The 27,186-nt window shown below is 37.7% G+C and overlaps 1 protein-coding gene across 1 annotated transcript in view; it reads left to right on the forward strand.

Annotated features, from left to right (window-relative positions):
• LOC131973745 (transcription factor SOX-6-like) overlaps positions 1-27,186 on the forward strand; it is a 215,551-nt gene that overhangs the window by 69,959 nt on the left and 118,406 nt on the right. The window contains exon 3 of the mRNA XM_059335806.1: positions 6,788-6,989. Within this exon, the coding sequence (XP_059191789.1) occupies positions 6,789-6,989 (201 nt within the window). The 5' untranslated portion in view covers position 6,788. The remainder of the gene's footprint in view (positions 1-6,787; positions 6,990-27,186) is intronic.

The following is a 27,186-nucleotide window of genomic DNA, read 5'->3' on the forward strand; positions in this document are numbered from 1 at the left end:
GATTAGTTCACCACTTGTTGTCACTCAAGCTCACATTCAGGAGAATATTCCTCTCTTCAGATCCAGTTTCTCCTCCAGATATTCTCTGAGTGTCTGACTGCTGATTGGTGCTGCCGCGAGAATGGAGAGTTGGTTTAAGAGCTTTTAGTTTTAAAAAAAACAAACTTGTGTGACAAATGTTGCTTAGTGCTGAGAGGAGCTGCAGAGTCATGCGTCTTAACAACCATTTTTATTCTTTTATGGCTTTTTTTTACTTTCCATGAGTTACCTGTGTGTGAAGCGTGTGTGTGTGTGTATCTGTAACTGTAATCACATCAAAGCATCAAAGGCGTTGGGGTCGACCAATCAGAGCAGAGCAATCAACAGAATTAACTGCAGCTGTAGAATGTTCCGCGGCCAGAGGTGGACAGACTGGAATTTCTGGCCTCGAACAGAAAGCATTTTTGGCAAAACCATAATACCTATCATTGATCCGACTTCACTTTGAGCGTCCTGAGTTCTTCCTGAACGTCTACATATGTTTTTTTATGAAGAGAAATGAAGAAATAGCTTTGTTAGAGTGATCTGAAAAACTGTTAAATATGCTTTTCTACAGAAATCTTCCTGCGTTTTTAATATGGGAGCCAATGAGGCTGTTGGTGGTGTTGGTGGATCATCTGTGCGTCCTACGCCCAAACTATAACTCTGACAGCTTTACCAGAGGATTGTGAGGGAGAAGACTAATTTTCCTACGTTTCTATGTATAAATTATTTCTGTAGAGTGGAATTTGCGGCCTGGAGCGCAGTTTTCAAATTTATTTTTTGACAGTTTTTTCTCTCCCTCTACACTCTGGCGATGATGTCACACACTGTGACACGAACATTCCGTGCAATACACACCCATTATAATCTCAGAATTTCTCCAAAAATGATCATGGTCATTGAACAGGGATTGATAAAAAACTATATGACCTATCGAAACGTGGATTAATACACCGACACACAAGACTTGTGTCTACTGTTTAAAGTTTAAATGGAGTCTCTAGGTGAAATTATGCCGGAGAAGTAGACGTTTAAAAATCTCCAATTATTGTTCTTTTTCACTCATTTTCTTCCGGCTGTCCCATTCACTTCAATGCAAAATGTTGGGCAGTTGTGGAAATCATCACATGCTGTTTAAATAAATATATCTCCCAGCTCTGATCTCTGGGTGTGCCTTTAAGAGCTCTTTGTCATTTTAGACATTTGTTTGTATATGAATATTAATTGCTTTGATGTGGACCGACTCCCAGTGAGCTGATGGCAGAATAATCTTTATTTTTTATCCTTTTTGAACAGAGTAACAGTAACCAGAGACCCAAAGAAGAGATCAGGTTTAGTTTTTGGTAAAATTAGAATGAATTTGTGTTGCAGTTGTTTTCCAAATAACAAAGTGATGTAATTTACGGTAGTTTACTATTAACGGGGCTTTAAATTCTTCAGGTCAGAGTTGAGTGAGTGTCAGTTTTCCTGCTGCGACGCGATCTGACCGTTTCACCTGCAGACAGAGAGAGCTGAAGCTGACTGAAGTCGTAAAAGACGACATGCAAGAGTCACTTTACAGCAGCCAGAACCACTAACATGGAGATCAGCTGCTCCAGTTAACTCTGTGTAGTTTTGTTCTGTTTCCTCCATGTCTGACTCCTTCCATCCTGCCTGTATTCACCTTAAAACATGTTTAAATACCATGTTGGTATATTTTTCACCTATATGACCTGATAATAATAATAATAGATTTTTTATTCTGACTTACTGGATCAACATTTAGAACCAAAAAGAAACAAAGAAAAACCAACATAAATGTGATCTTGTGATTGTGTGTGATCCTGTCATCAACTCTGGTTTTATTCTAGTGGGACTCTGTTTGATTTGGCTCTTTGTGTTTAGAGGAACAATTTGGGTCATTTTGTGGCTTTTTTAAAGTCATTTTGTGTCTTTTTGTGTCTTTTTTTTGTCATTTTGTGTCTTTTTTAGTCATTTTCTGTCTTTTTTTAGTCATTTTGTGTCTTTTTTGGTCATTCTGTGTTGTTTTTAGTCATTTCTGTCTTTTTTTAGTCATTTTGTGTCTTTTTTTTTAGCATTTTGTGTCTTTTTTTGGTCATTTTGTGTCTTTTTTTAGTCATTTTGTGTATTTTTTTTTAGTCATTTTGTGTCTTTTTTGGTCATTTTGTGTCTATTTTTGTCTTTAGTTTCTTTTTTGGTCATTTTGTGTCTTTTTTTTGTCATTTTGTGTCTTTTTTGGTCATTTTGTGTCTTTTTTGATCATTTTGTGTCTTTTTTTGTCATTTTGTGTCTTTTTTAGTCCTTTAATCCAACATAAAATGTGATTTTGAATCTTTTTTTTACTTTCAAAACACTATCATGCTCAATAAAGAATTTTAAATGTTGGAAATGTGACCAAATGTGTCAAATCTAACATATAAGAGGGTTTTTGTAGACTCCAGAGGGTTAAATGATGCACATTTACTCCATCTGTTCACCTCCTTCTCTGATCACCTCCTCCTCTAAATGAAGTATCTTCCTGTTCCACGTGTTCCCTGAGCAGCGTTCTCCTTCAGACGATGCTGAGGGTCAGATTTACGTCTAAGGGCAGCAGGAGGCTGAACCTCCCAGCCGCCTGATTTACTGACCGCTAACACACACTGGCAATCTGTTTCACTCACACAGGCTGGGTGTGTGTGTGTGTGTGTGTGTGTGTGTGTGTGTGTGTGTGTGTGTGCAGTTGCAGGAATCAGAAGAAAAACTGTCATTTCTGCTGGGACTGTATCTGTTTAATTAATTTACGGTAAAATACCAGAAGCAAAATTACAGTGAGTGGATTTCTACCGTAAATTTAAATGTAATGTCAGCAAAACCTGTAGTTTAGACTGAAAAGTCCCTTTATTTCATATTTTTACAGTAATACTGTCTGTTTTCTACCGTTTTTCAAAAGTTTTGTACTATTTACTATTATTATTATTATTATTATTATTATTATTATTATTATTATTATTATTATTATTATTACCACTACTATTATTATTATTACTATTATTGTTATTACTTGTTTTACGGTAATTAAAAGTGGTAATTAAAAGTGTCTACTACGGTGATATGCAATTTTTTATTTTACACCCTGTTTCTCATGCAATCTGACAGTTTTACTGTCATTTCTACAAACATTTTTTTTCTGACTACCTGATTAATCAGGTGAGTCTGATTATTATTGTTCAGACACACCTGCATGAATCAGTTTGTCCAATAATGGCAAACAGGAAACAAAGGAGCTGAAGTTCAGGAAGTAGTGACGCTGTAGTTTATAAGTGGTGATTTTAGCTTTTATTGTACACCTGTCTGAAAATGTCAGGGCTCCTGGAGAAAATACTGGAGGAACATTTCCCTTATTTTCAAATCCAAACCTTGACAGGTGTGACTTACAGTGTTTCATTGTTACTGAAACTGAATGAAGCCATTTATCATTTTACGTCTTTTACACAATAAAATCAGCCAAATGAACACAGTAAGAGTTGATCTTAACACCTCAGAGTGTTAATTTAACACTTTTTCCAGTGTTGGTACCTTTACACTGAGTTAGTGTAAATTTGACTCTTTTTGGCGTTAAATTTTAACTCCAAAAACAACACTTGAGGTGTGAAATACAGGATCAGAGTTTAGAGCAAGAAGTTCGGAGTTAATATTAAACATATAAATATTATATATTATTTTACATTTACACTTACAGGTTTGATTTAGTGACGCGTCCTTTTTACACTCTGAGAGTTAATTATAATGGATTAACTCTATCCAGAGTATAATTAACTCTACTACTGTATGTATAGTTTAACACCAAGAATTCAACTCTTCTCTATTTGCTGTGTTCAACTCATGGTTTAGCAGTTTTTCACCCTAAAATCTACAGACATTTTTTACAGTGTATCACCTGTCGTTTTTGTGTGTGTGTGTGTGTGTGTGTGTGTGTGTGTGTGTTTTCCTCTGTGGAATTGTTGGAGTGTTATCGGGTGTCCAGTGAGTGGTCTCTGTACTGAGCAGTGATTACTGTAAATGATGTATTAGTTAATGACTCTTCCAGCCTGAAGAGCTGCAGGGAAAAGGTTTTGATTCTGATTTTCCAGTGAAAGTCAGTAGCAGAACGTCTGCAGCTCTGAGGTGATGATGGCCTCGATGCTGCTCCACAGATTAATACATTAATACATTAATAAACTAACTCTCTGGAGTCCATGAAGGCACCGCAGCACGACTTCTTCATGACGCTGCAACATAAAAACCAAGCAGCTGGCAGCTTTTTTAGAAGTTTCCACGTCCAATTTAATGCATCAACCCTTGTTCAGCAAAGGTAAAAAACACCTCAACCAAGTGTAGGATTTTGCAGGTTTTTTCAAATTTTGCTGTTTGCATTCAACATTTTTAATGCAATATTTTGTCTTTAATGTTTTTTTTTGTGTCATTTTTGTCAATTGTGTTTTTGTGTGTTTTATGGGGGAGGGGTTGTGTGTTTTTATGTGTTTTTTTGTCATTTTTGTGTGTTTTTATGTGCGTTTTTTGTCGTTTTTGTGTGTTTTATGGGGGAGGGGTTGTGTGTTTTTATGTGTTTTTTGTAATTTTTGTGTGTTTTTATGTGCGTTTTTTGTCGTTTTGTGTGTGTTTTTTATGTGTGTTATTTGTCAGTTTTTGTGTGTTTTTGTGTGTTTTATGGGGGAGGGGTTGTGTGTTTTTATGTGTTTTTTGTCATTTTTGTGTGTTTTTGTGTGTGTTTTTTGTCGTTTTTGTGTGTTTTTGTGTGTGTTTTTGTGTGTTTTATGGGGGAGGGGTTGTGTGTTTTTATGTGTTTTTTGTCATTTTTGTGTGTTTTAATGTGCGTTTTTTGTCGTTTTTGTGTGTTTTTGTGTGTGTTTTTACGTGTTTTTTGTCATTTTTCGTGTGTTTTTCTGTGTGTTTTCTGTGTGTTTTTTGTCATTTTTTGTGTGTTTTCGGTGTGTTTTGTGCGTTTTAAGTGAGTTTTTATGTTGGGTTTTTTATTTTTTTATTATATATGATTTTTATGTGTGTTTTTGTAATATTGTGTGTGTTTTTGTGTTGAAAATATTGATCCAGTAAGTCAAAATGAAAAAAATAATAGTCAGGTCATTTAGGTGAAGTTGTGCTGTAACAATGATACCAACACGTCATGGTGAACACTTTTTGACTCCTTTCTACAGGCAGAATGAAAAAAAGGAGTCAAAAACTGACAAAATAGCCCCAAACTCCAAAGAGTTAATATATTAATAGATTATGGCAGTGTGTGTGTGTGTGTGTGTGTGTGAGCTGCTCAGTCCGTCCGATAAAAGCAAAAAAATATAAATGTATGTAATTCAAACTGCCTGTGAGTTATAATTTCATCTCTGTGCGTGTTAAATAAGGTGGTGTCTGTGAATGAAGCCTTCTGGAGTTTCCACGTCTGTGTTTTTATTTCAGATCTTCAGATCAGATTCTGTGATTCTGCTCCTGTTGGACTGATTGGTGATTTACATTAAAGCAGCTGGAAACAGTTGATTAATCTTCATGCATCAGAAGTCTGAAGCATCTGAGATCATTATAAATCCATCTGTCATCATTTCATATCAGCAACAAACTCTCAACATATGCAGCCAGTTTAAAACTTTATTAGGATAAAAACTACTTATACACATTTTGTTCTCAGTAGTTTTAATATAAACTCTCCTGAAGCTGCTTTTTTTACACTGTTTCTTCCTTTTTTTAAATTATATTTAAAGTGTTTTTGAGTAGCTTTTAAAGCACTTTAAAAATAAAATGTATTATTATTATTTAAAGACACTTTTGTGAAATTAAAGCACTAAAAACAAAACAAAAAGTAAATAAAAATCCAGTAAAGACACTAACATGTATTTGAGAAATCTATGAAAATTAAGACGCAAACTCACAATAATGTCAGTAAATATTAAATAATTTGTTTTAGTAATTGTAAATAGTGAACTGTACAGTGAGAAAATATGCATTAAATATAAAATGTACTTTGAAGTACTGAAGTAAAACCCCAATTTCAAAAAAGTTGGGACAAAATGCAATAATTTGCACATCTTTTGCACCATTCAACTAAATACAGATAGATAACATAATTAATGCTCAAACTGAGAAACTTTTCTTTATTGTAAAAATGAATTTGATGCATTCTGTTTTTATTTACATTTTTCACAGCGTCAAACTTTTTTTTTAATCTGTGTTTTACAGAATGTGTTGACTGTGAGAGACTTTTCCACACTTTATGTTCTAAAATATTACACTTTTATAATAATAATAATAATAATAATAATAATAATAATAATAAATGTTATTTGTAAAGCACGTTTCATTGTTAAAAGCAATCTCAAGGTGCTACAGAGTACAACAAGATTAAAAACAGGTTCAAAGGCCAAAGCACAAAGATATATTTAATAAAAGGCTTTTCTAAAAACAAAGGTTGTTTAGGCCTTTTTTAAAAGAGTCTGTTTTAAAATAGAAACTTTAAAAATAGAAACGAGATTCACTGCAGAAAAGTTTCCTGGAAAGTTTTAGTTCCAGTTTCATTTTGTTATCTTCACTTTCAACTGATCATCACGGGTCACCTGAGACCTCCTGCTCCTCCTCCTCCTCCTCCTCCTCCTCTCCTCCTCCTCCTCCTGCTCCTCCTCCTCCTCCTCCTCCTCCTCCTCCTCCTCCTCCTCCTCCTGCTCCTCCTCCTCCTCCTCTTCTCCTCCTCATTAACCCCGTCTCCTCCTCTCCTCCTCCTCTCCAGAATGATGTCTTCCATGCGATCGACTCCTCCCTTCCAGCCTCCGTCTGAGGAGGAGGAGGTGCTGGAGGCGGGGGCGTGGCCCGGCGAGGAGCGGGACGTCCCGAAGGAGACGGCGTCCCCGTCCTCCCACCCAGACGAGCTGCAGCCAATCAGAGAGAAGCTGGCCGAGGCCGAGTGGGAGAGCGCCGCGCCCGCTGCCATGGTAACCACCAGTTATTATTATTATTAGCATTATTATTATTTATATATCCTTATCTGATCTGGAGATATGTTGCAGAAACTGAACTCTGAATCAGATTAAATATCTCAGATCAATATTATATCAAGGGGATATCTGCTTATTAATGTCTGATCAGATAGTTCTTCTTAGTCAGCAGTTTTTATTTTAGACTGTTTGACTTGTTTTCAGTGTTTTGGTCCTTAATGATCTAAATCAGATATTACAGCTTGTTACTGAGATTTTATCACCTATACTGAGTAAATACATGCTGGAAACTAGAATATCAACAGTTACAAAGCTGCTTCACCAACACTTACAAGACTTACAAGAGACAAAAAAACACAACATTACTAAAAAAAGACACAAAATGACCAAAAAAGACAAAAAATAGCTTAAAAAGACACAAAATGACCAAAAACAGAAACAAAATGACCAAAATGAAGACACAAAATAGCTAAAAAACAGACAAATGACTAAAAAAAGACACAAAATGACCCCAAAAAGACATAAAATGTCTAAAAAATGACACAAAATGTTGGACTGTTTGACTTGTTTTCAGTGTTTTGGTCCTTGATGATCTAAATCAGATATTACAGCTTGTTACTGAGATGCACTAGTTATCAGTCAGAATACACTAATTCTAAGGTATTTGTGGTTCATTAGATTAGATATTTTTACTGGTTTTGGAAAGTCTTGACAAGACACATTTTATAATTTGCAGATAATTTTGATATTTTTAAGCTAAATACACCTCATTTTTATACTTTTTTCTTGTTTTTGGAAGGTGACTTTTTGCAGTGCAGCGCTGCACGGCGTGTGCAAATTCTCATGCATAATGATGATGGTGCACATTTGAATGCACACACACATGTGAACACACACACACACACACACACACACACACACACACAGGCCCACTGCTGTGCGTGTGTGTGTGTGTGTGTGTGCTGCAGGCGGTGCTGCAGGCAGCCCAGAGAGGCTTCACCTCCAGAGAGTTACAGCTCCTTCTCATCTCCACAGCCTGCTGCTTCCTGTGTGTGTGTGTGTGTGTGTGTGTGTGTGTGTGTGTGTGTGTGGCTGCAGGTCTTGTTGCTCCCTGACGGACCAGGGTGTGTGTTTGTCTTCAGAGGAAACTTCTGAGGATAAAGTTTCGATGTTCAGGCAGAATACATTTATAACATTTCCCCAAAACAAAAGTCCAAACATTCATTTTTTAACACATTTCTTCTTTTGAATTGTGTGATTCGTTTTACCCCAAACATAATTATATTTTCATCTAAGCAACTTAACAAGTTTACCTACAATAACATCAGTAAATATGTAGGTTTATTTTCAACCTGGTCTCACAGGAATCCGTGAATTAGCCACGGATTCGCTTAACTCAAAATCCGTGGAATAGCCACGGAATCACTCAAATTTCCGTGAAACTTACACGGATTTCACTACAATGCAAGTTAATATTTTTTCCTATTGGTTTGTTCCAAGTCACGTGACTTTCAAGGTCCCGGCGGTCAGAACAAAAAACATGGCGGACAGTTCTCTCATTTTTAGTGAAAAAAATCAGTATTTTGACTTAGTTTCTGCATAAAAATGGATTTTGATCACATTTCTAGCGAGAAATATGTTTTATTTTCTAAATATTCACTCAGTGAATGTACATAATCACTCTGTGGTGAAGATCTCGCCAGAAAAAGATGATCCGCTGTGTTTTATTTTGAAATCTGTTTTATTTTGTAATCTACCGCGATCATAGCGGATGTGGTCCTATCCTCGCGGATGTGCTGTGCGGTCTCATTGAATCGCGCTTCACTGTAAATGGCCCCGACTCTGCTCTCCTGTTTTAGTTAAAATATCTTCATTAAACAAACATTGTTGTCTTTTTTTAGCATAGATAATATACATACAGTATAATTATTTATTAGACAGTGTGTGATATTCGATATATTGGGTAGAAATAGGTTTTCACAACCCTAATACGGAAGAACTACAACAAGTGTGCTGATGTCAACATAAGTACTGAAGAGAGGTCTAGGGAGTTGTAGTTTTTTTAATAAAACAGGGTTTTCCCTAAAATTGGAAGTTGGAAATACTTAATTAGTGGCTTTCCAGGGGTTTGAGGGGATGTCAATCATATTTTTGGCATCAGAATTTAAATATTGTCTTGTTCAATGGGGGATTTTTTATTTTTTCAGCATATCCTAAAGTTTTTTCACATCTCGCACTCGGAGCACTCAAAGGGTTCTGGGAATCTAAGTCTGTTAGGGGAGATTTCCAAGGTTTGAAAAAAATAAAACTTGAAACAAAAAGATGAAATAACAATCAGCTTCCCTCACACTTAATCTATCAACAAGTTAAAGCCACTTTTTAACATTTAACACAGGTTTCTCCTCCCCACCTCCTCTCAGCTCCTCACAGTGTAAAAAGCCTGTGAGAACAGAGACGTCATGAGTTGATCTCAGCTTTTGTATAAACGCTTCATTAAATATTAAATATTTCATGTCCCCAGTCATCATAATGAATCCTTTGAGTCCGACTCAAGGACTCTTACATCACCAGCACCATTATCTGCTGCATAACCTTCAGTTATTAATATGATCTGACCAGCAGGCCTCCTTCCTGCTCCTCTAAGTCCTGGAGGCTTCCTGTAAACCACCTGAAGCATCCAGGAGGGACTCTGTCTCTGATCCTGGTTCAGAGACAACAGGAGCCGCTTCAAGGGCGCCTTAAGACCCCGTGGTGGTCCGAGCCCCTTGTCTTTGAAACATAAGCCTGCTAAAGTTCCTGGAGATCCCCCGCTCTGTAAGAGGAGGAGAACGCTCCAGGAATAGACCACAACACCTGCTGGAGAGTCTGTTGTGTGGGACAATGTGGTCGTCTTCAAGAGATTATCGTCTATAAATATAGACCTGGAGCCTCTCCATGGACAGGACAAGGAGAGGAACAACACACAGAGTCCATCAGTTTAGTTACTCTGACTAATTTAACCCTCTAGAGTCTCCAGAAGACTTGTTGACTCCATCCAGACTAGAAAACAAAGCAGCGTGGAGCCATACTACTAAAATTTACATTTTATGTTGGACTAAAGGACTAAAAAAGACTCAAAATGACCAAAAAAGACACACAAAAAGACACAAAATGACTAAAAAAAGACACAAAATGACTAAAAAAAAGACACAAAATCACCTAAAAAGACACAAAATGACTAAAAAAATACACAAAATGACAAAAAAAGACACAAAATGACTAAAAAAAAGACACAAAATCACCTAAAAAGACACAAAATGACTAAAAAAATACACACAATGACTAAAAAAAGACACAAAATCACCTAAAAAGACACAAAATGACTAAAAAAAATACACACAATGACTTAAAAAAAGACACAAAATCACCTGAAAAGACACAAAATGACTGAAAAAGACACAAAATGACTGAAAAAGACACAAAATGACCAAAAAGGACACAAAATGAGAAGACAGAATGACCAAAAAAACCCCACAGATGACACAAAATTACAAAAAAAAAGACACAAAATCACTAAAAAAAAGACACAAAATGACTTAAAAAAGGACACCAAATTACCAAAAAAGACACACAAAAAGACACAAAATTACCAAAAACGACACAAAATGACTAGAAATGACTCCGAGTGTCCAAAGTCTCCAAATAATCCAGACTTGTTGCCTCCATCAGACTAGAAAACAAAGCAGCGTGGAGCCCTACTGTACATTTACCTCTAAAGTTCTGGCTGTAAACTCCATGAGGCCAGTTTCAGTTTGATGATGATATACCAAGTAAAACTGGAGACAAGCTCAAATAGATTTAGTATCAAATGATAGAACTGGATGGAACCCTCTTATATGGTAGATTTGACACCTTTGGTCACATTTGACACATTTAACATTCTTTATTGAGCATGAAAGTGTTTAGAAAGTAAAAAAAGATTCAAAATCACATTTTATGTTGGACTAAAGGACTAAAAGAGACACAAAATAACCAAAAGGGACACAAATGACTAAAGAGGACACAAAATGACAAAAAAAAAGACACAAAATGACAAAAAAAAAAGACAAAATGACTAAAAAAAGGCACAAAATGACACAAAATGACAAAAAAAGACACAAAATTACCAAAAATAGGCACCAAATTACCAAAAAGGACACAAAATGACTAAAAAAAGGCACAAAATGACACAAAATGACAAAAAAAGACACAAAATTACTAAAAATAGGCACAAAATGGCCAAAAGGGACACAAAATGACTAAAAAAAGACACAAAATGACTAAAAAAAAGACAAAATGACTAAAAAAAGGCACAAAATGACACAAAATGACTAAAAAAAGGCAAAAAATGACTAAAAAAGGCACAAAATGAGTGTAGTAAATATGAAAACAAAACTTATAATCCACAAATTGGTTTTAAACTTCAGAACAAATGGTTTTTGAAGTAGAAGGGAGCTACAAGATTGTTTTCTGGAGTATTATTATTAAAAAAAACAAAAAAAAAACAACAACAAAAAAACCTGCACTTACGTCCCAACAGGACTCAACGTATTCAACACTTATTCTCTTTGGATAAAAGCGCCTGATAAATAACATCATAGATTGGTAGATTGTAGGGAAGCTGACGGCTCAAAATCAAGTTTTTATCATCAATATGATGCTTTTTATATGTTACAAGACGTATGAGAAGAGAAGTGACCTGTCAGTGGCAGCAAGAGTTGGAAAACTGCAACAATTGTAGATTGATAGATTGGTATATTGTTATATTGTTATATTGATAGATTGGTAGATTGTAGCTAGTTCTCTGCATCAGCGCTGATCTATTTTATCAGATCTAACCTGGTTCTCATGTCTCCTGCAGGACAACGAGAGCAGTAAAGGCTGCTCCGTCTACTCCTACCGGACTAACTCCACCTCTCCTCCCAAACCGGAGGAGTGTTCCCGGGACCGCGGCGAGCCGATGATCAGCCTCGCCTTCGGGACGCCGGAGCGCCGCAAAGGAAGCCTGGCGGACGTAGTGGACACGCTGAAACAGAAGAAACTGGTGGAGCTGACCAAGACGGAGCAGGACGGTAGGAACAAGACTTCTTCATCTTCTAACTGAGATCTCTGAGGAACATGAACCAGTTCTGACATGTTCTGGTTCAATGTTTATGCCTCTTGTCTTTATTTAAACGGACAATAATATGTTTATTAGCTTATGGATGGAAAAAAACGGTCCCAAAAGTAAAACAAAGACATAAGTGACTTAAACTTGCATTCTTCCTAACGGCCACCAGGGGGCGACTCCACCGGCTGCAAAAAGAAAAGTCAGATTGTTTTAGTACTTCTCACTGGATTTATTAACAGAATATACATTTTCATAATGGTCTCAAGTCTTTGTCAGGCCAGCTTGAGTAGATTATGGTCCCATTTTATGAACATTTACTGTCTGTAACACTTTTGTCGGCTAAAAATGTTTGGCGTTTGGATGCAGGACAAAAAAAGAACACTGTGATGAGCATCTGAAGTATTTGTTGCCAAATTATGAGCTTTGGTAGCCTGGTTTACCCATGATGCCTTGCGTGCTAGATTTGGTTTGGAACTGCAAGGCGGCATGGAGTCCATGGGTGATTCTCGTACTATTGGACAGATGGAGGCTTGTAGTTTTGTAGTTCTGTTAGGGATCCAACATGGCTGCAGCAGACGCGAAGCTCTCTGTGGATCTAGCTGTAGACAGAGTTCTAGATAGTTTAGAGACAAAGATTATCTTAAAAGAAGAAGAACGTTTGGCTTTACACTCCTTTATCACCACCAGAAAGGAGGTTTTAGCCTTGCTGAGAAACAGGATCTAATTTACCAACTAGCCCCGTTAGCGACTAAGCTAACAGGGTTTAGCCAGACCCCGGTGGTTGTGGGGATTATCGTTGATCTGATTGGCTAAGAGCTACCTACAGACGCTATGATAGACATTCATAGCGTCCAATAAACGGCTCTGGAGGATCATAAACCACGCCTCCTCTACGGAAACATGAAAAGCTGGTCTCCAGACTAGATCTCATTTCTGATAAAGTCTGATGTTAGACAGGCTAAACCAGGGGTCTCAAACTCAAATTAGGCACAAGATTAATAAAAAAAAGACACAAAATGACAGAAAAAAAATAAATTACTTAAAAAAGACATGAAATGACAAAAAAAGACACAGAATTACTAAAAAAAAGACACAAAATGACAAAAAAACCCACAAAATAACCAAAAAATACACAGAATTACCAAAAAAGACACAAAAATATTTTTTAAAAAAGACACAAAATGACCCAAAAAAGACACAAAATGACAGAAAAAAAATGTATTTAAAAAAAGAAACAAAACGACCAAAAAAAGACACGGAATTACCAAAAAAGACACAAAAATTACCAAAACACTAATTAAAGGGACCTTCCACACACAACACGGTAAAGAGCCATTCATATAAAACTCACATTAAACTTTCATATCAAGGTGGGGGCCACAAAATATCGTCACGAGGGCTACAATTGGCCCGCTGGCCGCCAGTTTGAGTCCCCTGGTATAAAGCTTTGTTTGAATCTGTATGCATGTCTTCATCTAAAGGAACGATAATACATATCTATTAGTGAATGGATGATAAAAATGGTCCTAAAAGTAAAATAAAGGCATAAGTGACTTAAACGTCCATTCTTCCTAACGGCCACCAGGGGGCGACTCCACAGGCTGCAAAAAGAAAAATCAGATTGTGTCGTACTTCTCACTGGATTTATTAACAAAATAAACATTTTCATCATGAGTTTATGGTCCCAGTTAGTAGTTTTAAGTCTATTTTATGATCCCATTTTATAAACGTTATAAAATGTTGAGTGTTTGTATCTGCAGGAGAATAAAAAAGAACTCTAATGAGTCCTCCTCCTCCAGATAAAGCTTCTGGTCCAGTATTTGTCCCTTCTGGCTCCAACAAACCAAGGCTGAATGTTTCATTAGAGGCTGTTGTGATGCTTCATAAAAGAGACACAACAAGAGTTACAGCAGAATAAAAGACCAACCAGTTATTTGGGACATTTTATAATGAATAATTCCTCAGGACCAGTTTTTTATAATGGCTTGTAAGATCTGTTAGTTCTCTTGTACAGATAAATTAAATGGTGCAGCAGCTTTATTTCCACTTTTACAGCTGAAATACAAACAGAGACAGCAGGGAGACTCTAATCATCTCAACAAACCTTTATTGAAACGTTTAATGCACTAAAGGAACAAAGGGTTTGTGATATTGAGGAAACTCACTGTTTCTACATGATAATTACTGTTTGAACAGACTTTATTTGCTTCGTGAGCCATTAAACTCCAGTAATTAGATTAAATATCTGCACATAAACAGCAAGAAGTAATGATTCTGCTTTAAATAAGATGATTTCAGCTTTAGAACCACGTGGCAGGTTGTTGGTTTCACACAGTGACGTTGTGGATCTAAAGCAGGAGGCTCAAACTGGCGGCCCGCGGGCCAATTGTGGCCCTCGTGACGATATTTTGTGGCCCCCACCTTGATATGAAAGTTTAATGTGAGTTTTATATGAATGGCACTTTACCGTGTTGTGTGTGGAAGGTCCCTTTAATTACTTTTTTTGGTAATTTTGTGTCTTTTTTTGGTAATTTTGTGTCTTTTTTTGGTAATTTTGTGTCTTTTTTTTGGTAATTTTTTGTCTTTTTTTGGTAATTTTGTGTCTTTTTTTAAATAATTTTGTGTCCTTTTTTAGTCATTTTGTGTCTTTTCTTAATCATTTTGTGTCTTTTTTTAGTCATTTTGTGTCTTTTCTTAATAATTTTGTGTCTTTTTTTTGGTAATTTTGTGTCTTTTCTTAATAATTTTGTGTCTTTTTTAGTAATTCTGTGTCTTTTTTTTTGGTCATTTTGTTTCTTTTTAAAGTAATTTAGTTTTTTTCCCCAGTTATTGTGTCTTTTTTAGTAATTTTGTGTCTTTTTTGGTAATTTTGTGTCTTTTTTAGTAATTTTGTGTCTGTTTTGGTCATTTTGTCTCTTCTTTTTTAGTAATTTTGTTTCTTTTTAAAGTAATTTAGTGTTTTTTCAGTCATTTTGTGTCTTTTTTTGGTCATTTTGATACTACCTCAAGCGACCCCCAGGTAATTAGAGTGTGAGACCCCTGATCTAAAGAGTCTGAAGTCTTCTTTAAACATGTGACAGACAGACAGACAGACAGACAGACAGACAGACAGACAGGTGAGATCAGATCTACCTGTGTGTTGTTTCTTTGAAGCAGGTAAATTACAGCTGTCAGATCCTGGTTAGATGATAATATCAGTGAGGTAAAACACACTTTCCCTTTCTGTTCCTGTCTGATGTCTCTACCTGCATCTACCTGCAGCCCTCAGCCACATCTAACACCTCTAACACCTCTAACAGATCCAACAGATCCAACAGATCCAACAGATCCTCAGCTTCATGCTGCTGCTCTCAGTAATCAGCAGATCACAGCAGCTTCATCTCTCTCATTTAAACCGCTCACTTTGTTATTGATACAGTAAACGGGACCAGGGGCCCCGGGGCCACAACACAGCTTCTAGTTGAAAGACTGACAGCTTTCCTTTTTATCTGCACCACGGAAACACTTAGAGAGCTGCACGAGGTGTGTGTGTGTGTGTGTGTGTGTGTGTGTGTGTGGAGGAAGTGCTCGGGGACAACTTGAAGTGTTGTCTTCTTCTTCTTCTTTTCATTTTCTTCTTCTGAAGGTTTTTTTCCATTCTTGGACCTCTGAGCTTCACAACAAACGTTCCTGTTTTCTGCAGTTTGTTCCTGATTATTTCAGAACAAACACTTCAGTTATTCCTCTCAGGATTTAGACTCTCTGATCAGACAATATTTCATGCTTTTAATGTGAAGAGTCAAGCAGAGAGGATCTGAGATTCAGCTTCATATCACACCATCTCATCTCATGACCAAATACACACTTCATATTAGATCAGCTCTTAAATTAAACTCTTATCAGATACTTGTGTTGTTATCTTTATATTTGTCCAAACAAATGAACCTTTAGTTGAACCAGACATTAAAATGAACAAGAAAATGAAGAAAACAAGGGTGGTTTAATACTTTTTTCCATGACTGTATTTTTTTTGTCATTTTGTGTCTTTTTTGATAATGTCATTTTTTGGTCACTTTTGCATCTATAATTTGTAATTTTATGTTTTTTTAAGTCATTTTTACATCTATTTTTGGTCTTTTTGCGTCTTTTTTGGTCAATTTGTGACATTTTTTTGTCATTTTTACATCGTATCAGATATTTTTGTTGTTATCATTACATTTGTCCAAACAAATACCTTTAGTATTACCAGTTTTGGACTGTTAATAACACACACAGACGCTTGTAGCTTGTATAGATCCTAGCTGTTCTAGTCCGGAGAGCGAGGCGTCGCTGGTAAACAGGCTGCAGCGTCCTGCTGTGGATCCATACGTGGACTTTGTTCACTTCCTGACCCTCAGAAGCTGTTTGTTCTGGGTCCTCTCACCAGATTTGATCATTCCACTCAGATGGCGAGTACATTAAAGGGAACAATGCGGCGCTCCCTCCCGCTGGCCACAGTTCAGGCCGAGCTCCCCCAGGTTGGACTGATCAAATGGAGCAGAGCCTATTAGCCGCTGAGCGCTCACTTAGCCTAGCGCCGCTGACCCCTGCTTGCCCCGGAGCTGCCGTCGCCGTTAGCGAGCCGCGGCGCTCACCCCCTGTCGGCACGCCGCGAGCTGCCCGCGCGGCCCGGCCCTAAGTGCCTGTGACAGCTCTAATGAATAGACATGGCCTCGCTCGGCAGTGTGGCAGAGTTTTATTTTCTCAGCCCACTGCCGCCTCAGCTTTTAAAAGCTCCATCCAGGAGGCTTTAAGACGTGTCAGCTGCTGTAGGAACACACAGCTGGAGGCAGGCAGGTGAAGGTTTCTCTCCCTCGTTCTGCATTTATGTTAAGTTAAGTTGTGCTTGTATTGTGATGCAGACTCAAAGAGCTTCTCCACACTATTAAAGCTCTTATTAAAGAGATGTTAAAGGGCACCGCGGGGAACATCAGAGCAGGAAATGTGGGCAGCAGACGTGCTGCGGAAGGGAAGAGCTCCTCTGTCATTTGGTCGCTAAAAATAAGAGATAGAGAGGAAAGAAATAAAGCCTGTAATAAACAGAGGAATCAGCCCGACAATGAGCCGGCTCTTAACACTGACGGGCTCCTCGTTAGAGCTCATTAATCTGGATTCACACTGCAAAAAGATTAAAAAATGGACACAAAATGACCAAAAAAGACGTATGATGAGCAAAAAAGACACAAACTGACCAAAAAATAGACACAAAACTACCAAAAGAGACATATAATGAGCAAAAAAGACTCAAATTGACCAAAAAAAGACACAAAACTACCCAAAAAGACATATAATGAGCAAAAAAGACACAAACTGACCAAAAAATAGACACAAAACTACCAAAAAAGATATATAATGAGCAAAAAAGACTCAAATTGACCAAAAAAAGACACAAAACTACCCAAAAAGACATATAATGAGCAAAAAAGACACAAATTGACCAAAAAATAGACACAAAACTACCAAATAAGACGTATAATGAGCAAAAAAGACACAAATTGACCAAAAAATAGACACAAAACTACCCAAAAAGACATATAATGAGCAAAAAAGACACAAACTGACCAAAAAATAGACACAAAACTACCAAATAAGACGTATAATGAGCAAAAAAGACACAAATTGACCAAAAAATAGACACAAAACTACCAAATAAGACGTATAATGAGCAAAAAAGACACAAATTGACCAAAAAATAGACACAAAACTACCCAAAAAGATATATAATGAGCAAAAAAGACACAAATTGACCAAAAAATAGACACAAAACTACCAAATAAGACGTATAATGACCAAAAAAGAAACAAAAAAACTACCAATTATCTTGGTAAGAAACAGATATTTGTCAGTGCACTCTGCTCGGGCCAGTTCATCGCTGCTTGCAGCTTTAATTTTATCTCTTTTGTACATTTTTTGTCTGTTTTGGTCATTTTGTGACCTTAAGGAGATGTAAAAAGACACAAAATGATGATAAAAAATACACAAAAAGACCCCAAAAGAGCCTAAAAGACAAAAAGCCCCACAAAAAGGCCAAAAAAGACACAAAAAAAAGACACAACAAAGACCTTAACTGACCATAAAAGAAACAAAAGATGTCAAATGACCAAAAAAGACATAAAAAACACACAAAAAAAAAACAAAAAAACACCAAAGAAGACACAAAAGGTTTTTTTAATCTTGGTAAGAACCAAATAATCATCAGGTCACTCTGCTCGGGCCAGTTCATCACTTAATTTATCTGGTTTTAAGAGTTAATATATTATTTTAAGTGTTCAACATGCTTATTTCTAGATTTAATAATCTTAATTTAATAAATCTTGTCAAGGTAAATTATCTGTCCATGCAGCAAGATCATTTCCCTCAGATTTACTGTTTCATCTGGTTTTAGACCTTTTTACAGTGTGTAATAAAGAGGAATAAAGCAACAATGAGCGTCTCTTAACACTGATGCTCCTCGTTAGAGCTCATTAATCTGGATTCACCTTGTCTCCTTGAGCTGCACAACAAAGAGAGAAAGCAGAGAGGAGTTTATCTGGCTGCCAGAGCAAAGCATTCTGGGACGCTGCCCGGTGGACGTTAAACCAGTCAAGTGTGCAATCAGCTCCTCAGCCCTGATGACTGAATTATCATTATGTGTATTGTTGTGGCTCCCGGGGGCCGACCTGCTGCTGGCAGGGACCCCAGCCCTCATGCCAACTAGTCTAATGTACCAGAGGCAGGGCCGGCTCTAGAACATCTGGGGCCCGAGACCAGATCCATTCGTTCCTGTTTCATGGAGGGAACTCCTGTTTGTGTTTGCCCATGGTGCCAACCAGCTATATAATACAACTGTCTGTCTATAGAATTATTAACTGACAAGTCAATTCTCAAAGAAGCCCAGCTGGAGACGCTAACAAAGTTAGAGACAAGAGAGACAATCAAAGTGGAAACCCCGCGAAAAATGTGCTTAACTGTGTTAAGCTAGCGTTGCTTTATTTCAACCTAGCTAGCAAGCTAATACACATGAAACGTCTTCACACAAAACGCCATTTAAAAAAAGATTGGGACTTCTCCTCCTTTTTTCTTCTCTTTCGATACTGAGCACCGGAGATTTATCAAAACATAACGTGTGGTCATTGCCTTGGCCCCCTTTAGACGGTCAGTGATCTGACCGTCTAAAGGGGGGGCCGATCTGACCGTCTAAAGGGGGGGCCGATCTGACCGTCTAAAGGGGGGCCGATCTGACCGTTTAAAGGGGGGCCGATCTGACCGTCTAAAGGGGGGGCGATCTGACCGTCTAAAGGGGGGCTGATCTGACCGTCTAAAGGGGGGCCGATCTGACCGTCTAAAGGGGGGGGGGCGATCTGATTGTCTAAAGGGGGGCTGATCTGACCGTCTAAAGGGGGGGGGGCGATCTGATTGTCTAAAGGGGGGCCGATCTGACCGTCTAAAGGGGGGGCCGATCTGACCGTCTAAAGGGGGGGCGATCTGACCGTCTAAAGGGGGGCAATCTGACCGTCTAAAGGGGGGCTGATCTGACCGTCTAAAGGGGGGGGGGCGATCTGATTGTCTAAAGGGGGGCCGATCTGACCGTCTAAAGGGGGGGCCGATCTGACCGTCTAAAGGGGGGCCGATCTGACCGTCTAAAGGGGGGGGGGGGGGGGCGATCTGATTGTCTAAAGGGGGGCAAGGCAATGACCACACGTCACGTGACTCAGCACCACAAGTGAGAAAAATGTCTTTGATCTGTTTCTTTATTTATTTATCATATAAGATTTATAACGTGTCTGTCACTTGACGTGACCTCTGTGACAGTGATCTGACCGTCTAAAGGGGGGCAAGGCAATGACCGTCATGTGACTCAGCACCACAAGTGAGAAAATGTCAGTTTATCTGTTTCTTTATTTTGTTAATATTTATTATTTTCAAGACAGAACACGAAGAGAGGGCGACAGTGGGTCTGATCCTGTTTCCCCTCAGACTTTATTAATTACTGACAGTTAGCATGTTTCATCTGATAATGAGATCAGATTCATTATAAACAGACATCTGGAGACTGATTCATATTCAACCAGAGCTCTTTAACTGGAAACCAGTTCAGTGGTGGAAACTAACTAAGTACATTTACTCAAGTACTTGACTTAAGTACAATTTTGAGGTACTTGTACTTTACTTGAGTATTTCCATTATATATAATGTTTATATACTTCTACTTCACTACATTAAGAGGCAAATATTGAACTTTTTACTCCACTACATTTATCTAATCTTTTTTTTCATGACTGTATGTATCTTAATGAAAAGTAAACTAAAAGATGTAACTGTCCTGAAAAAACGAATTATCACAAATGACTAAAATAGTAACAATAACTTAAACGTTTTAGTTTCTAAAAACTGAAAGCTCTGACTCCAGCTCTCTGACTGCCTGTTGTCTTATTTTTCTTCCCTGAAGAGTTTTTGTGGTGTTGACGGAGGAGGATCCTATTTGTCATCGTAAGAATCTGATTGAGAAAACATGTTTACGGCCTTTAATGGAGCAGCTTTGGGGGAAAGACAGAAATGGAACCAGACTCGCTGTTTTGCACTTAATTATGAGTTCAAGTTTCCGCAAAAATTAATCAATTCCAGCCAGTCATGATGAGTTGTGAAAGCAGAGCCGGTCTGTTGGTTGACAGAAACGCAGCGTCACATGGAGATGCCACTAATGTCAGACTGGGATGAGTCTGTTTCCATATGAGGGGCGGGGCTAGACCGCTCTCTGCTCTTTATGGAGATACTGTGTGTTTCTGCCCTCAGGGAGCAGCTAAATCTGATGTTTCCTTTAAAAAACAAGAGAGTTGTGGGTTTAAAGCCACGTTCTCAGAGCTTCTGAGCCTGATGGAGGACGGTCAGATCCTCTGCCAGACAAGAGCAAATTATTTAAAAAAGACACAAAAGGACCAAAAAAAGACACAAAATTGCTAAAAAAAAAGACACAAAATGACAAAAAAGACACAAAATGACTGAATAAAGACACAAAATGAGCAAAAAAGACACAATTATTTAAAAAAGACACAAAATTATTTTAAAAAAGACACAAAAGGACCAAAAAAAGACACAAAATGACTGAATAAAGACACAAAAGGACCAAAAAAAGACACAAAATGACTGAATAAAGACACAAAATGACCAAAAAAGACACAAAATTATTAAAAAGACACAAAATTACTTAAAAAAAGACACAAAATTACCAAAAAAAAGTAATTAAAGGCACCTTCCACACACAACATGGTAAAGTGCCTCAGGGAGCAGCTAAATCTGATGTTTCCTTATAAAAAACAAGAGAGTTGTGGTTTTGAAGCCTCGTTCTCAGAGCTCCTGATCCTGATGGGGGACGGTCCGATCCTCTCTGACTGCTGTCGACTCAGATCAGAAATCAGGAGAGAAACCGTCACATCTGAGATGTTTCACTGTCTGCAGCTTCATCTCAGACAACAGCTGATGTTGCTGCTGTACAGGGCCGGCTTTCTGGAGGAGAAAGTGATTAAACTAAAGAATAAGTGTGCAGGAACCATCAGTAGAACACAGAGAAATCTCCTCCTGAATGCTGCGTGTGATACAGGAGCAGGGCCGGCTCTAGACGACATAGTCGGTCGCGTAGAGCGCCATCTGCTGGAGGGGCAGCCAGTCGCCCTCAAGGGAGGAAAAAAAAATTGTCGCCCTTACTTCGTGTTCTATATATAATAAATATTAACAAAATAAAGACACAGATAAACAGTGACATTTTCTCACTTGTGGTGCTGAGTCACGTGACGTGTGGTCATTGCCTTGCCCCCCTTTAGACGGTCAGATCACTGTCAGAGGTCAGGTCACATCAAGTGACAGACACGTTATGTTTTTTATCTTGCAAGATGAAACACCGTCGAAGCTCTCCGGTGCTCAGTATCCAAAGAGAAGAAAAGAGGAGGAGGAGAAGAAGAAGATGTGTGAAGACGTTTCATTTGTATTAGCTTGCTAGCTAGGTTGAAATAAAGCAACGCTAGCTTAACACAGTTAAGCACATTTTTAGCGCGGTTTCCACTTTGATTGTCTCTAACTTTGTTAGCGTCTCCAGCTGCTTCTTAGAGAATTGACTTGTAAGTTAATAATTCTATAGACAGACATTTGTATTATATATTATATATATATATTGTATTATATGTCCTGGTTCTGGTCCTGGCCCTGGTCCTGGTCCTGGTCCTGGCTCTCTGTGTGTTTGAACCTGTGTTGTCCAGTAGGACTCTGGTGTGTGTCTGTAGACCAGTCCAGACCAGTCCTGCTCCCAGTCCCAGTAATGAGTCCTCCAGCTGTAGAGGAGGTCAGATGGGGGGCAGGACTCTCCTCTAACCCCTCAACAATAGAGACATTCTGCAGCTTCACTGTTCTGCTGCTGAAAGCTGCTGTTAGCGTCTCTGCTGCTGCCGCCACTCAAACAGAGACCCCAGTCCTCTACTGGAGGCTCTACTGGTCTCACTGGGAGAGACCAGTCAGCAGGACCAGCCTCTCAATCAGCAGCTGCCAGTGGTAAAGAGTAACTAAGTACATTTACTCAAGTACTGGACTTAAGTACAATTTTGAGGTACTTGTACTTTACTTAAGTATTTCCATTTTACGTAACTTTATACTTCTACTTCACTACATTTATCTGACAGCTTTAGTTACTTTTCACGTTAAGGTTAAACGTAAAAACATTATCAATTTAAAGTGATTAGACATTTTTTTTAATTAAACCTCATGTCAGTATATTTAGTAGTTACAATGAGACCTGTCTTTAATACATTAAACACTACTTACATAAATGCATCAATGCAAATAATGTAAAATATATATTCAGAATATATAAATCAATCTGAGTGGGTTCATTCTGCAGAAAGAGTACTTTTGATACTTTTTGAGAGACTTCAGAAGATAGTTGAATTCTAGTAGAAACACCTTAAACTTTGGCTTCCCTTTTGAGAAATCTGTGTTTGTTTCTTACAAGAGAGAATTAAGAAATTGGTTTAAAATTCAACAGATTTGTCACAAGAACTCTTTTTTGGTGAATAGGTATAAGACATAAAGAAAATGTTTCTGGATTCATTCGTTCAGGTGTTAATAGTTGTGATGACAGATTAACGGGGGGGGGGGGGGGGGGCAGAGAGTTAAGCTGATTGGCTGATTAACGAGGTGTTGGCACTATTATTATATTGCCTCTATTGGCAGCTGAGTGTGTGTGTGTGTGTGTGTGTGCAGGTATACAGCTCTCTTTTTGGTAGTTTTGTGTCTTTTTTTGTAATTTGGTGTCTTTTTTTAATAGTTTTGTAAATTTCTCTTAATAATTGTGTGTCTTTTTTTTTTATAATTTTGTGTCGTTTTTTGGAATTTTGTGTCTTTTTTCGTAATTTTTTGTCTTTTTTGGTCATTCTGTGTCTTTTTTAAGTATTTTAGTTTCTTTTCTGTAATTTAGTGTCTTTTTTTAGTAATTTAGTGTCTTCTTTTGGTCATTGTGATACTGCCTCCAGTGGTAATTTTGAGAGTTTGAGAGCCCTGGTTTAAAGCGTCCCAACCTGTTGGATTTAAAGAATCTGTGTGTAGGAACCTAATCTCCACATCTTTCATTTTTAATCTCTTTTCATATAAACCCTGAGTGTTTGGTGGCGACTCCCCTCGGACTGCTTGTGGTTGTTTCAATCTGTGCCTGTGTAACGGAGAGGGATCTGTTTACTAATGATCGGCCCCGGCCCCGTGGCCCCGTGGCTCCTGATCCTGATCCAGATCCAGATCCAGATCCAGAGGGGAGGGGGGGGTCCCTGTTGGCCGGGGGCCAGCCAGCATATGGTGCAGCAGGCTCTGTGGTTTACTTGGACCACAAGAATCAGATTAAACTGAGATCTTATCAAGTACGAGGACTTCGGCTGGATGCCAAAACTGTTAATAAACCAGATAATTTAACATCTGGAGGAGCTGCTGATAGAAATACAATAACAACCAGATCCTGATCCAGATCCACAAGAAATAAATCACTAGAATGAAGCAAAAACATGCTGGAAACAAGTCAAATTATCTGCCAGTGCAGTAAGTTAATGTTTCTTTGTAAGAAATCTTTAAATAAGTAAAAATATCTAGAAACTGGAAAAACAATGATGTCTTAAAATAAATCCAAATATACTTATTTGGAGCAATTGAGGCTTGAAAATCGCAAATGTAGTAACATTAAAATAAGCCAGAAATACTTGAAACAAGGTAGAAAATATCATTTAAACTCCATGCAACTAAAACTCTCAACTGGAGCCAATATTTGAGGTAAAAACTCACCATATTCAACAGTTGAAGAGATTGAAAAGCATGAAAAAGCTCACAATGTCAATCCTAAAAACAAGTCTTTACACAATAAGATAATTCAATAAACTAATAATAATAATGATAATAATAATAATAATAATTAAATAAGCACATAAAGCTATGGTCAGTAGGTAAATTATACTAAAACAAGATAATTAAATTACTATTGATAGATAGAAGAAGAAAATACTTGGTAAGCTTGATGTTATTTGCAGTACACACACACACACACACACACACACACACACACACACACACACACACACACACACACAGACCACGCTGCATCTCTAATTAAGTTGTTCCAAAAATGTTGTTTTTTCTGCAGCGATTGGTTAAAAACATTCAGTTGTTTACAGCATAATTAGATTTTTCAGATCTTTCAGTAATTTTGTTAAAAAGTTCGGGGCCTTATTTATTTATTTTTATTCTAATAATAGAACTGCATTTATTCTGGATGAAAAGAATACTAGAATACAAATAATGAAAGAAAGATGTAGACAAATGATGTTTGAAGCATTCATGTGAAGGACGAGAATCTCTTTTCAGTCTTCAAAGGCAATAGACAAAGACAAAGATGAGAGCCTCGTTGAGGCTGAAACACAGAGAGGTGACTTCAATCTGAGCATCCACACAACCAGGAACACCAGGAATCCTGTTCACACAACCGGGAACACCAGGAATCCTGTTCACACAACCAGGAACACCAGGAATCCTGGAGGTTCACAGCTACAGTAGAGAGACAACAAGCCTTCACTGTCTGTTAACATCCTGCAGAGACATGAAGACTCTCAGTGATGTTCAGCACATTTACACACAGAGACAAACATCCAGAGACACCTCACTACACTGCAACAACTGGAATATAAGTCAGAGTAAATATCTCAGATTAAGGGGATATCTGCGTATTAATGTCTGATCAGATAGTTCTTCTTAGTCAGCAGTTTTTATTTTAGACTGTTTGACTTGTTTTCAGTGTTTTGGTCCTTAATGATCTAAATCAGATATTACAGCTTGTTACTGAGATTTTATCACCTATACTGAGTAAATACATGCTGGAAACTAGAATATCAACAGTTACAAAGCTGCTTCACCAACACTTACAACTAGAAAGGCTTTTAGTGTCTTTTTTAGTCATTTTGTGTCTTTTTTTTAGTCATTTTGTGTATTTTTTTTTTTTAGTCATTTTGTGTCTTTTTTAGTTATTTGTGTCCTTTTTTTAGTCTTTTTGTGTCTTTTTTTAGTCTTTTTGTGTAATTTTGTGTCTTTTTCTAGTCACTTTGTGTCATTTTGTTTCTTTTTTAGTCATTTTGTGTCTTTTTTTAGTCATTTTGTGTATTTTTTTAGTCTTTTTTTAGTCATTTTGTGTCTTTTTTAGTCATTTTGTGTCCTTTTTTGTGTTTTTTAGTTATTTTGTGTCTTTTTTAGACATTTTGTGTCTTTTCTTTTAGTCATTTCGTGTATTGTTTTAGTAATTTTGTGTCTTTTTTTAGTCATATATATAAAACTGCTTTTACAAAGTAATATTTTCTGATTTCAAGCATCACTAAGAAATCTTAACTTTGACATAATTTGACCTCTTCACATCCTTAAAACAAGCAGCCAGATGAATCATAGTTTTATGATCAATGAACCAATAGAAGTGTGTATGATGTCACAGTGTGTGACATCATCGCCAGAGTGTAGAGGGAGAGAAGAAACTGTCAAAAAATAAATTTTAAAACTGCGCTCCCAGGCCGCAAATTCCACTCTACAGAAATAATTTATACATAGAAACGTAGGAAAATTAGTCTTCTCCCTCACAATCCTCTGGTAAAGCTGTCAGAGTTATAGTTTGGGCGTAGGACGCACAGATGATCCACCAACACCACCAACAGCCTCATTGGCTCCCATATTAAAAACGCAGGGAGATTTCTGAAAAAGGGAGATGGAACAGTTTTTTTAGATCGCTCTAACAAAGCTATTTTTTGATTTTTCTTTAAAAAAACATATGTAGACGTTCAGGAAGAACTCAGGACGCTCAAAGTGAAGTCGGATCAATGATAGGTATTATGGTTTTGCCAAAAATGCTTTCTGTTCGAGGCCAGAAATTCCAGTCTGTCACCTCTGTGTCGGAACATTGGCAGTTGGTGGCAGTTAATTCTGTTGATTGCTTTGATCTGATTGGTCGACCCCAAGCCTTTGATCTTTGCTCTGATTGCCTTTGATCCTTTGATGTGATTACAGTTACAGATACATGCGCGTTAGCGAGCACACTCCTCCAGATACACATGTTTCACACACACACACACACACACACACACACAGCACACACACACGTTTTGAGGTTAAAGGTCATAGCTTGCTGTATAAATAAATATTCTCAGTCCGGTTCTCCTCAGACCTCCTGGCTGGTCTCTGCTCTCAGGCTCCGCCCCCTCAGCCCCCCTGAGACCCAACACAACGCTGCTATTGTGTCTGAACCACACCGCTCTGTGTGTGTGTGTGTGTGTGTGTGTGTAGGGTTTCATGTATCAGGTCTAAAGTGGAACCAGAACCAGGTCTGATCTGGTGTTTTGGGAGCGTGTGGTGGTTTTGCTGCCTGACGTGTTCAGGTTCATGTTCAGCTGTTTTTATCTCAAAGTGGAGACGTTTAAATGCTTTATTATCTTTAAACCACACAGACAGTCATGGAAAAAATATCACATCACTGTGTTTCCTTCTGTTTCTTGTTCTTTTTAATGTCTGGTACAA

This window comes from Centropristis striata, chromosome 6 (genome assembly GCF_030273125.1).
Source record: "Centropristis striata isolate RG_2023a ecotype Rhode Island chromosome 6, C.striata_1.0, whole genome shotgun sequence".
Lineage (NCBI taxonomy): Eukaryota > Metazoa > Chordata > Actinopteri > Perciformes > Serranidae > Centropristis > Centropristis striata.